General features: G+C 32.0%; 1 protein-coding gene across 1 annotated transcript; it reads left to right on the forward strand.

Moving 5' to 3' along the window:
• Positions 1 to 3,104: 3,104 nt before the first annotated feature.
• LOC112517395 (metallothiol transferase FosB-like) lies at positions 3,105 to 5,953 on the forward strand. Its single transcript, XM_025124809.1, has 3 exons — positions 3,105 to 3,259; positions 3,376 to 3,481; positions 5,619 to 5,953. The coding sequence occupies exons 1-3, from the start codon at positions 3,105 to 3,107 to the stop codon at positions 5,907 to 5,909; spliced, it is 552 nt and encodes a 183-aa protein (XP_024980577.1). The 3' UTR covers positions 5,910 to 5,953.
• Positions 5,954 to 11,558: the final 5,605 nt, after the last annotated feature.

The raw sequence follows: 11,558 nt of genomic DNA on the forward strand, positions 1-11,558 counted from the left end.
GTGACATATTCGTTCGGTAAGGTAATGTGACTTGGTAAGCGTTTACTCGGGTATGCATTTGGTAAACGGTCAATTACTTTCTACATTCATAATGCATTATTTGACTTGATTTTGATGTCAAATGAGGTGAGTATAACATTCCCCTTTTTAATATGGGTATTTTAATATACACCTTCATTTGTGTCAGAATCAAGTCAAATTATGCATTGAAAATGTAAAAAAAGATCATGATGTTGATGTATGTGGGGGAAAAAATTAGTAGGTAGGGATGCATTTAACTCACCTAGATTAATTTAGGGAAATACTTTATATACTCTCTTTTAGGTCAAATCATATATTGAGAATATAAAAATTAAGGGGTCGTTTACCAAACGCTTACCCGGGTAAGTGTTTGGTAGCAAAATTCAACACTATCATTTACTTACCGGATAAGATTTTAGTCCACTAAAACATAATTGTATGCAACAATTTACTAGGTGAGCACTAACCGTGGTAAGAGTCGTCGCTCTCACTTACCAGGTAAGACTCTCGGTCTCTACCTTCGCTCATACCGATTAAAATTCTTGGTCCTTCCATATTCATCCGGTATTATGACTTGGTAAGCACTTACCCGTATAAGATTTGTTCCTTCTTAATGTTCTTCTCTCTGAACATCTCGTATATGATCCATTAGATCCAGCTTGACTTTGACCCACATGGCACAAACCCGAATTGATTCTATTATCTCCTTTCTATTTAACGCGTTAGTGACCACATTTGTTTTTCCTGAATGATAATGTATTTTGCAATCATACCTAAAAATATATATTTTTTAAAATAATATTGGACAATTTAGAGATAGAAAATGCAAGAAACATTCCGTACGAGTGAAGCATGAGTGGTGCCATTTTGAGGTTATAGTTTATGTCACGCAAAAGAATGAATTCCAATTGGAATTTATTTGACTTCAATTTCTTAATAACAAATCAAGAATCGTATTGGATGTTTCATAAGTAACACCTCCATTTTTAAATATTTATTTATTAATTATTTTTTATTAAATATTAGACTTCAAGATTAAGGTTTGATAAACGATTTAATATTAATCGTAGAATTAAATTTAAAATAAATATAAATAAATGAGGTGATCTGGTCAAAATCGCCCCAGGGTGATTTGCATGGTCATTTGTTACAAAACTCAGAAAAGTAGTTATTTTGTTAATGTAAAATGTATAAAGTAGTTATTTTTGTTAATTTTCCCATAATATAAATGTGGAAATTTATAAAGATAACCAATTTTAACTATTATTTTTTTTTCTTTTTTTATCTGCACACTTTTTATTTCTAGCTATACAAACTATATCTTATAACTGATTTTGAGAAGAATTCGAAAAGATTGCATATTGCATGGCTTTTTGGCTCACTGTGAGGTTTTTGACGTCCCGATCTATGTACGAGTCTTTTCGATTACTAGTATCTTGGTTTTTAGTCTTGAGTGATCTTGGTTACCGTTGTTTTCTATTCTGTTTGTATGGGTTAGTTCTTTTTAACCTTGTTTTGTATTATTTTGCTTTGGGTTGTTTTCTGTAGGTTGCATAAGTTATTTGTTTTTGTTCTTTTCATCTTCTTTTGGGTTTTATTAAAATGCTTGACATGCCGCGAATCCTCTTGAAAGAGAGGGGTGCCTTCGGGAACGTGGACACAGGTGGTGCATGATTGTCGTTAGCTCGTGCCGTAAGGTGTTGGATTAAGTCCCACAACGAGCGCAACTCTCGTGCTTTCAAAAAATGGCGATTGTGTTTAAATATGTACACTCTATATCATCGAAAGGTATTGTTACTAGTTTGAAGTACCAAAAAACATTGAATACATACTTCCTTTGATTCAAAATAAATGTCCACGATTAAAAAACACCTAAATTTAAAAATGTGCAACCATTACACTCTTAATTAACTAAATGATAATTTTACGTTAAATGTTAGAAAGGTATGGTTTCTTTATCTTATAATTAAGGATATAATAAGAGAATAAACACTTAGAAGCTGTTTATCAAAGGTTTACTGGATAACCACTCACTGGCAGTAGTCACCACCCTCACATATCTCATGGGGTAACATTATTGGTAAGCGTCTTTTACCCAGTAAGACGTTTAATAAGTAAGAGTATCATCCCTCATTTAGTAGGTAAGATTATCAGTCATTGCAATCAGGGACATATCCAACTATGTGGTATAGGTGGCACGTGTCACCGTATTATTTCTCCACCGAAGGGTAAAATATTTAAGTTCTTGAACGGTGCAACCGTATTAATTTGTTGTGTGTCACCGTATGTATTTTGAAACTAAGTTTTATTTGGTAGAGTTGGTTTGCAAGACTTTTATTCCACTCCAAACCCAAGCTCAAATCATGTTAGTGTCATTTTCTTAGTCAAATAGTGCCACTGTTTGAAAAAAAAATCGTATTTTTTTTTTCTTATGGTCAATTGGTGCCACCATTTGAAAAAATTTATGGGTCCGTCCTTGATTGCAATGTCTCTTACTAGTAAGACTCTCGGCCTTTTCCATACCCAGTAAACGTTTATAAACGACATTTACTTTTGAATGTGGATATTTAATTTGGAAAAACTAAAATAACAGGTTTTTTTAGAGAAATTAATCAGAATAGTCAATTTCTCAAAACAACTTTACTTTTTAGTCAATTTTAAAGGGATTGAAGATCAAAGAAATTATTTGTGAGGTAGACAACCTTTGAATTTGATTAAAAATGATAAATAAGTGTTTAAAACTTTACATCTTAGGTATCAAAATAAAATTTTTGAAAATATATTACCCAAAATAAGAATTAAGATAAAATACATTACTTTTACATGCAATTTACCTTATTTTTTAGATAAGTAGAGTGCAAAACAACATCGTTCAAAATCCAATTATTATTTAATAAAATCAAAATGAGGTGTCCGAATCCCACTTAGTTGTCAGTAACGTGGATCCTACGTGTCAATTAGCATGTGGAAATAATCACCAAAACCTTTGGCCTTTATAATCACCATTTCCATCTGAGGTTTCTTTAAAACCTGCATCCGATCAAATCCCACAAATCTTCTTCCATTAATTTCTTGAAAAAAAAATGAAGGAAATTGCTGCAAATCCTCTGAATCTCAAGTCTATGAATCACTTCTCACTTCTGTGCCAATCAGTGGAAGATTCAGTGGCTTTCTACACCAAAATTCTCGGATTTGTTCCGATTCAGAGGCCTGGATATCTTGACTTTGATGGTGCTTGGTAATTTTATCTCTTAAACCCAAATAATTTGAAAAATATGCCTCTTTGAAAATCATTCTTCTTGGTTTTCCAATTTGTAAATTATGCTCTGTTTCTTACTTGTTTGTTGTTTTTAGGCTTTTTAGCTTTGGAATTGGGTTGCATTTGCTTCAATCTGAAGACCCACATATGATTTCCAAGAAAACTGAAATCAATCCTAAGGATAACCACATTTCCTTTCAGGTTAACACTTACGAATCATCTTTGATTTTGCAAGTTTCTATGAAATCATCGGTTTAGGTGCCGTTTACCAAAACGCTTATCTGGGTAAGCGGTTTACCAAGTCAATTTACTTTACCGGATGAATATGGCAAAGACTAAGAATCTTACCCGATAAGAGCGAAAACAAGAATCTCGAGTCTTACCCGGTAAGTGAGGAAGATGACTCTTACCATGGTTAGCGTTTACCGAGATAAGTTGTTGCATACGATGCGTTTCAGTAAATAAAATCTTGCCCGATAAGTAAGCGATAATATTGAATTTTACCGGGTAAGTGTTTAGGTAAACGGCCCCTTAGGTAGGTGTGGAGTGCATACTCGTGTAAGTCAACAAGAACCTAGGATCGTTAGAAGGCACTAAATGGTAGGGGTGCTCAAAAACCCGATCAACCCAACGCGAAATAACTCAAGCCGAAGCAACCCGATGTCTAATCGAGTTGTAAAATTTTCAAACCGTAGGTATTGGGTTGATATTGAGTTACTATTATTTGAACTCAACCTAACGTGAAGGATCCGATATCATTTTATTTCTTGGATTTAATATGATTGTTGAGTTTATATTAATATATACATTTGACAATTACATAATCACATACGCTTTTCATATATACATATTTTCAATCTATTCTCCATCTCTATATAACTCATTCGTATATATGTTCAGTAACTGTGAACATATATATGTAAATTGAGAAAAGTAATTGAATATGATATACGTAGAAGTATGGATAAATTGTATTAAATGGTTGATGATGAAAAATAAATTATGAGTAGAGAAATAACATATTCAAGGTTAGAAGAATATTTTAGTGTACCAAAAGTATCAACCCGTACGGTTTGGGTTGAGTTGGATTAAGATTTTTTAAACCGCATGCATTAGGTTAGGTTGTTTAAATGTCTTCAATCCGATCAACTCAACCTATGGGTATCCTTACTAAATGGTGGGGTGAAAAGGGTCGCGCCCCTGGAGTGGGTCCTGGCGTCCTGCTTACCATGTAGCAGACACTAAGGAACCATTTACCTGAATGCTTACCGAGTAAGCACTTACCCGTAAGAATCATCACTATAACTTACTTTACCATGTAAAATTATAGTCTATCAAAAGAAGTACCGTATGCAACAATTTTCCCGGTAACAACAGTCGTCACTCTCACTTACGATATTCTCCATCCTCATCATCACTTTTACCGGATAAGATTATTGGCTCTTGCCATGTTCATCCAGTAATGTAAATTACCCGGTAAACGCTTATCTAATAAGCATTTAATAAACGACTCCTAAGGTTTTAACGTCAGATGGTTGACGACTGGTATTTATCAATGTTTGCAAACACTGCTGAATGTTAGTAGCCGATGAAAATCATCCGACTTATGACAAGTTATCATCTAATGGTTACCCACTGACGGATTATTAGCTGATGGCTACTCACTACTGCTAAGTTACCATTTGATGGTCTATCAGATAGTTTTCTAACTGCTCTTTTTCCGACCTGACTACTTATTTCCAACAATCATTTTCATTTAATGGGTAGACATTCTCAACATTAATATAGGATCAATTACAATTTTTAGATTCAAAAAGTAAGGAAAACAGAGGTTTGAGCCTACAAGGGTGGTACCTGATTGGTTTGAGCTTGGACTCTAAAGGTCAAAAGAGTCTGGAGGTCCCAGGTTTAAATCTAATGAAGAATAAAAATCTTCTTGTGGCCACGGATGTTCAAATGCAGTATGGCTGCGGGCTATCCGCAAAGCAGGTGATCGCTCTAGGATTAGTCGGCTTGCATAGCGGATTGGATATCCAGGTTAATAGAAAAAAACTAAAAAAAAAAAAAAAGGAAAACGAACTCTTAATGCTAATGAAAATAACCACAAAATCATAGCATAAAATTTGTGTATTACCAAAAAAGATATAAACAATTCATTTGGAGTAAATTGATCATTTTACCAGTCTTGTTATGTCTAGTCATGTCTTACTAAACGCCGAACAAGTGTCATGTCCTGTCATGTCCTAGTACCAAACGCACCCTTATAATCTTTTGGAGGTTAAATCTCAATTCCGAAACTTGAAATCGAAGTGTAATGTGTGAAAGTGTTTGTGTACAGTGCGAGAACATGGGAACTGTAGAGAAGAAGTTAAAAGAAATGGGAATCGAGTACAAGAGACAAAGGGTCGAAGAAGGCGGAATTTACGTTGATCAGTTATTTTTTCATGATCCAGATGGGTTCATGATCGAGATCTGCAACTGTGATATCCTTCCGGTAATACCCATCGCCGGAGAGATGGTTCGGCCATGCTCCGGGATTCGGGCTCCGGCAACGACAACAAATACGAAAATTTGTTCACTTGTGAATAGATTGGATAATAAAGATTTAGAGTTGTCAAAGGGTCGTTGATTCCATGGTATCTGGGTTGCGTTAGAGCCCAGCTTTTTAAGAGGTCAAAGGTTCAAATATTATAAAAGACGAAGAATGTGCGATAGTATTTACTGTATATTTCAAAAAGGATTTGGTGTATCTGGGGTTAAAGTTGAAAGAAGAACTTTTGGCTTCGCTCGTTTATTTGATTGTGATCATTCTTTGAATAAAATGAATATGATTAAGATTTCATTTGATGCCCAATGTCTAATAGGGTTGGGTTCACGTGAGACTCGTGAGACCATTTTTTTACACTTAAACTTCACAGCAAAGCACTGTGAAAGTACAAAAAACTCGAACATTCACAGCAAAAACACTGTAAAAGTTACCTTCACAACGTTTTACTGTGAAATTTCAAGTGCAAACAAATTCAATCATGTATTAGCTTGATTTCGATCAATTCTATTATTTTCTATTTGTTGGTTAAGTGGTGGCTTCGTCTAGGGGTGAGCACGGGTCGGATCGGACCATGAAAGATAGTGTCAAGAGAGAAAAAAGAAAGTGATGACGGATTATGAAAAGATATTTGAAAATACGACATATTACAAAAGGAATCCAGACAGAGAACAGAGATGAGGTCAGTCGATCGAAAGAGGCAAAGAGGAGTCGATCGATTGAATCCCTAACAAATAAGGACTGTTTGTTTTGTTCAGGTTTTGGATCATGAGATCCTACCTCGATTCGACTTACCCGATATAATTTTTGGATTTCGGATCTCGGGTTGGTTCGGTTCATATAGATCGGTTTGGTCGGGTTTTCGGGTTGGGTCTAGTTTCGTCCGCTTCCAAACCAATTCATTTATAATTAACCCGTAAAAAATGAGTTATATGCATTTGATCATTTTGGGTAATATATATACTATAAGGATATCCGCGTAATATAACGAGATATATTTCGATTTTATATTTTGTTTTATTCTTTTTTTCTGTCGATATAATACGATTTTATGTGATTTTGAGAAAACGATAATATTTTTATTTTTAAATAAAATATAAAATCGAAGATATGATAAAAATTTGAAAAAAATATATCGATATTAGTTGATAACTCCCAACTCATCATATTTAACGTCTCTGATTCAAACTGAACATGAAACTTTGGTTTCATTCGGCTCCTTTATGGAAAATGGATAAATCGTTAGATTTCAAATGTACAAATTTTTTGACAGTTATTTATTGTTAAATACTTCTATTTTTATGTCTTTTATATACTCATTTTGCCTTTATCTTATATTTTTGGTCTAAAATATTCTTAAGAGGTGAAAAAAGGTCAATGATTTTTTATTTTAATCGAAAAACTCATTACTGGACCCCACTTTTTTTTTTAAGGATGTCCGGGCCAACGCCCGACTAATCCCCGGCAATTTTGGAGACTAAACATGGCCCCACTTAAATGTCGCCAACACTCCCCTCCCAGGGCTCGAACTTGGGTTCATGACTATGCCAGAACCCACTTCTTGACCACTATGATAATTTTTAGAGGCAGATTTGGATAAGATTAAGCATATTATTTTATCGATACTTAAAAAAGTATTTAAAACTGGAGAATTTAATATGGAGATATCACAAGATCCGAAGAAAAAAACATTTTTTTGTTTGAAAGTGGCTTAAAATACTTTTTTCACTTAGGTCAAGAAGATATACATCTCTTCCTTTTGCATTCTTTCAAAAGTGACAAACAAATCTAGAAGATCTTTAATTATATATATATATATATATATATATATATATATATCAAATTATCAACTTTAAGGTGACATATACATCATTGAAGGAAACAATAACAATACAAATGTAATTGTATACATTACTATTATAATTTGATAATTTGATATATATATATATATATATATATATTATTATATGTTATGTATATATGTTATGTTCCTCGAGCTAACATTTTATGATAGTTATCAATGGATTCCATCCTCTGAATCATCAACTGGTTTCTAAACTTCATAATGAAGTCCTCTGCACTCTGATCTATGTCTGCAGCCGCCGCCGCCGCCGCTGCTGGTTTGCTCTTCTCCTCCGCCATCTTTACCGGCAACACCTCCGGCAGCTTCTTGGTTCTTCTATTTTCCGGCAGGTTGTTACGGTTGTGGGAAAGATTAGGCTTCTTGGTGGAAGAGCTCTTCATTTTCAGATAATCGGGTTTACACAGAATTTTTGAGTTTTTTTGGTTGCTATTTATCGACGTTCCATTAGGAAAACACCTTGAAAAGTCAACGGGTGGACAAAGAAAGAAAGAGGGAGCACGTGATAGACAACTATCACGTGACCAACACCCAACATGTGGATCAAGGGGATGGTTATCCTTTGCGTTAAGTCTCGTTAGCTTGCGATAAGTATATATTTAGTAACTTAATAAGTTTATTAAATCTTATAGTTTATTTGGTCAATTATACATGATTGTTTGGTAGTGGCTTAATAATATAAAAAATGACTTATTTCAGTAAATTTTTAGAAAAAAATTTATAGATAAAGTCAAGTTTTTTTTTTCAATACACGTTCCTCCAAATTAAAAAACACGCTCTTTCTATTTATGAAAAAAAATTCGCAAACTAAACCTTTCTCAATTCGGTTAAAATATATTGTGTTTAATTAGATTTTGACCTATTAATATTTTTTTTATTATAAATAATCAATATATTATATATGATTTTTTATATCAAGTAAATTGTATGAAAAAAGTAACGTACTTTAACTTGATTCATATTTGGGGTAACGTACTTTCAAAACTTTCATTTTGATACCTAAAATGTAAAGTTGTAAACATTTAAGTACCTGTATAATCGGTTACCATGCTGATGTGACGAGTGATATGATATCCACCTCAGTATTATTTGTTATTCAACTCAATTTATCACATCACTCGCCACATTTGCATGGTAACTGATTAATACTTCAACTGCTTACTCGTGTACTTAAATGTTTAAAACTTTACATCTTAGATACAAAAATAGAAGTTTTGAAAGTACGTTACCCAAAATATGAATCAAGTTAAAGTACATTACATTTTCATGCAATTTACCCTTTTACAAATTTAATTTGTTTTGAATAAAATAACTAATACGTTGTAAACACACGATAACAAACTCAACGACTTTAAACCTCACGTCGTCGATTCGTTTTCTTTTGAGTTAAGATTTTAATTACATTACTTTAAACCCAATTGAAATATATTATTAATAAAAAAAGTTAATTAATATTTAATACCATAAATTGTTTTATTTAAAATTTAATTAAATATTATAATTAAAAAAACGTGTAAAAGAAGGTTGAGATTAATTGGAGTAGAAATGGTACGAACTTGTCTCCTATAGAAAAGGTGCGAGTAGGTTGTGGCTTAATTCATGGGTTTGGACCTTCGGTTCCTACATGTACGGACAACATTCATCACCCCTTTCTATAATTCTTGTTTTATTTTAAATCTCATCGTATTATTTACAAACGCACAAAACTCGAGCTATTTTCAATCTCGATTTTTCTGTCGGGTTAGGCTTTGAAGTTGAAAGAGGGTCTGTTCGGAATTTTTCAATAGAGTTTTTTGAGTTTAATTAGGCAGGGATTAGGCCCAGGGTTGCTCTCGAAGTTTCGACCTAATCAGGGTTTGAGGCGTGACAATGACTTTGGTTCAAAAAATGTTTAGGGACTTTATCGCTTAAAATATGAATGTTCATTGGTTTTTTTCATGTTTTTTCCATTATTTTACTACGTTAATTAGTTTTATAGGTTATAAAAATGTATATAACAAGTTTTAGAAAGTCCAATGAGTTGTTTAATAGGTTTTAGAATGTCCAATGATTTATTTGTTCCAAAAAATTGTTCAACGACTTAATCATTCCAAACACTAAAGTCCATTAGGTTTTTTTTTTAACTTTTCCCTTCTTTGTTGTATTTTAAATTTCATCGTATTATCTACAAATGCACAAAACTCGAGCTATTTTCAATCTCGGTTTTTGTGCTTTGAAGTTGAAAAGGGTTATGTTCGGAATTTTTCAACAGAGTTTTTCGAGTTTAATAAGCCAGGGATTAGGCCCAATGTTGCTCTCGAAGTTTCGACCTGATCAAGGTTTGAGGCGTGGCAATGGCTTGGCTTCGAGCTCACTAGACTTGGGACTTTTCGGTTCGGGTTCTGACTTAAGTTTTTTTGTGCAACTCTTAAGACAACACAGATCATCAAGGGCGCTTTATAACAAGAACGACGAATTTCCATTTTTGCTCATATGCATGGTCTTAAGGTCTCTAATTCTACTTCATTTTCATATTAAAACATTGTTTGACAAAAATAAGCTAGCTTATTTTTTGGGTACATGTTTGGATGTAAATAACCCAGTTTATTGAAACGTTACTTGTAGTAGCGTTTTGGTAGTTTATTAACTAATTAACCATTACTATTAATAATAAATAAATATTAATAAATTTTAAATATTAATAAATATTAATTATTAATTAATTTTAATTATATATTATATACTAATTATTTACGATGATTGTNTGACAGATCATAAGCCATGAAAAGACCAAAAAAGATGGGGTTTAGAATGAAATTTCAACTGCTTACCCTCTTTCTTGTCCAGAAGCTCAGATTAAGGTTGAATTAATACATGTATATATATATTTCAAAAAAACCCAAGAACATATTAATTCAGAACATATTATACAATGCAATTTGGACAGCCTAATCCCAAAAAGTATAGCATATATATAAATAAATAACTATAAAAGTATAAATCGTAAACATTAAAAATATTTTTTCACAGTATATATAATATATAATAATATAATTAAGTCAAAAACTATTCAATATTAGACTAATTTTGAAGGTATTAACAAGACGATTATAATGGTGTAACTTGTTAAAATAAAAATATATTTTTTAAACATGTTTTATTTGATATACGATTATGTATGTTAATTTGATAAATGTTTAAAATGAAAAATTCAAAAGTAAATAACGTAAAGTAATTAATTAACTAATTATAGGGATATAAATTGTAAATTTAAAATTATAATTAAAAAAAAATCCGTTGAATGTGAGAGGCGAATGTATGTGAGGGGGTGAAGGGGTGAAAAAGTGAAAAAAGTATCTTGGTCATTTAGAATTTTAAGACTTTAAGACTTTTGATGAATTTGCTTAATAAGATAGTTTAGATATAATGAGTATTTAAAATTATAAATAATATATTTTTTTCTAAAAATTTGTTTTAGCAAATTCAAATATTATAACATATATAATAATCAATTTGAAATTATTTTAATCAATATATTATACTTTGTTTTACTATCTTGTTTATATTAGTTAATATATTATATTATTAAAATTTTGTTTCATTTATATTTTAAAATGATATAATTGATTAATTTTTCAAGATGTCTTTTTAGTCATTTTATATTCTTGTCAGCTAGTTTTGTCAAACATGATTTTGTTCACCAGATAACTTATAAGCTAACATCTAGCTTATCAGCCATCAGCTAACTTATCCGCTAGTTTACCAAACATAGCCTAAACATTTGTGTAATATTGTATACATGAGATTTAAGACGTATTCTTACCTCGAATTCATTAGATTTTGTGCTTTAACTTCATTGTTTCCATGCTTTGGACTAATGCATACCATGTCAT

This window comes from Cynara cardunculus (assembly GCF_001531365.2).
Source record: "Cynara cardunculus var. scolymus isolate 2C chromosome LG 8, CcrdV1, whole genome shotgun sequence".
Taxonomy (NCBI): domain Eukaryota; kingdom Viridiplantae; phylum Streptophyta; class Magnoliopsida; order Asterales; family Asteraceae; genus Cynara; species Cynara cardunculus.

Bases quoted from the DNA above. Each gene is read 5' to 3' on its own strand.
- LOC112517395 (XM_025124809.1), top strand. From the start codon at position 3,105: ATGAAGGAAATTGCTGCAAATCCTCTGAATCTCAAGTCTATGAATCAC. The intron at 3,260-3,375 runs GTAATTTTATCT...TGTTGTTTTTAG, and splicing joins CTTGACTTTGATGGTGCTTG to GCTTTTTAGCTTTGGAATTG. The intron at 3,482-5,618 runs GTTAACACTTAC...GTTTGTGTACAG, and splicing joins ATAACCACATTTCCTTTCAG to TGCGAGAACATGGGAACTGT.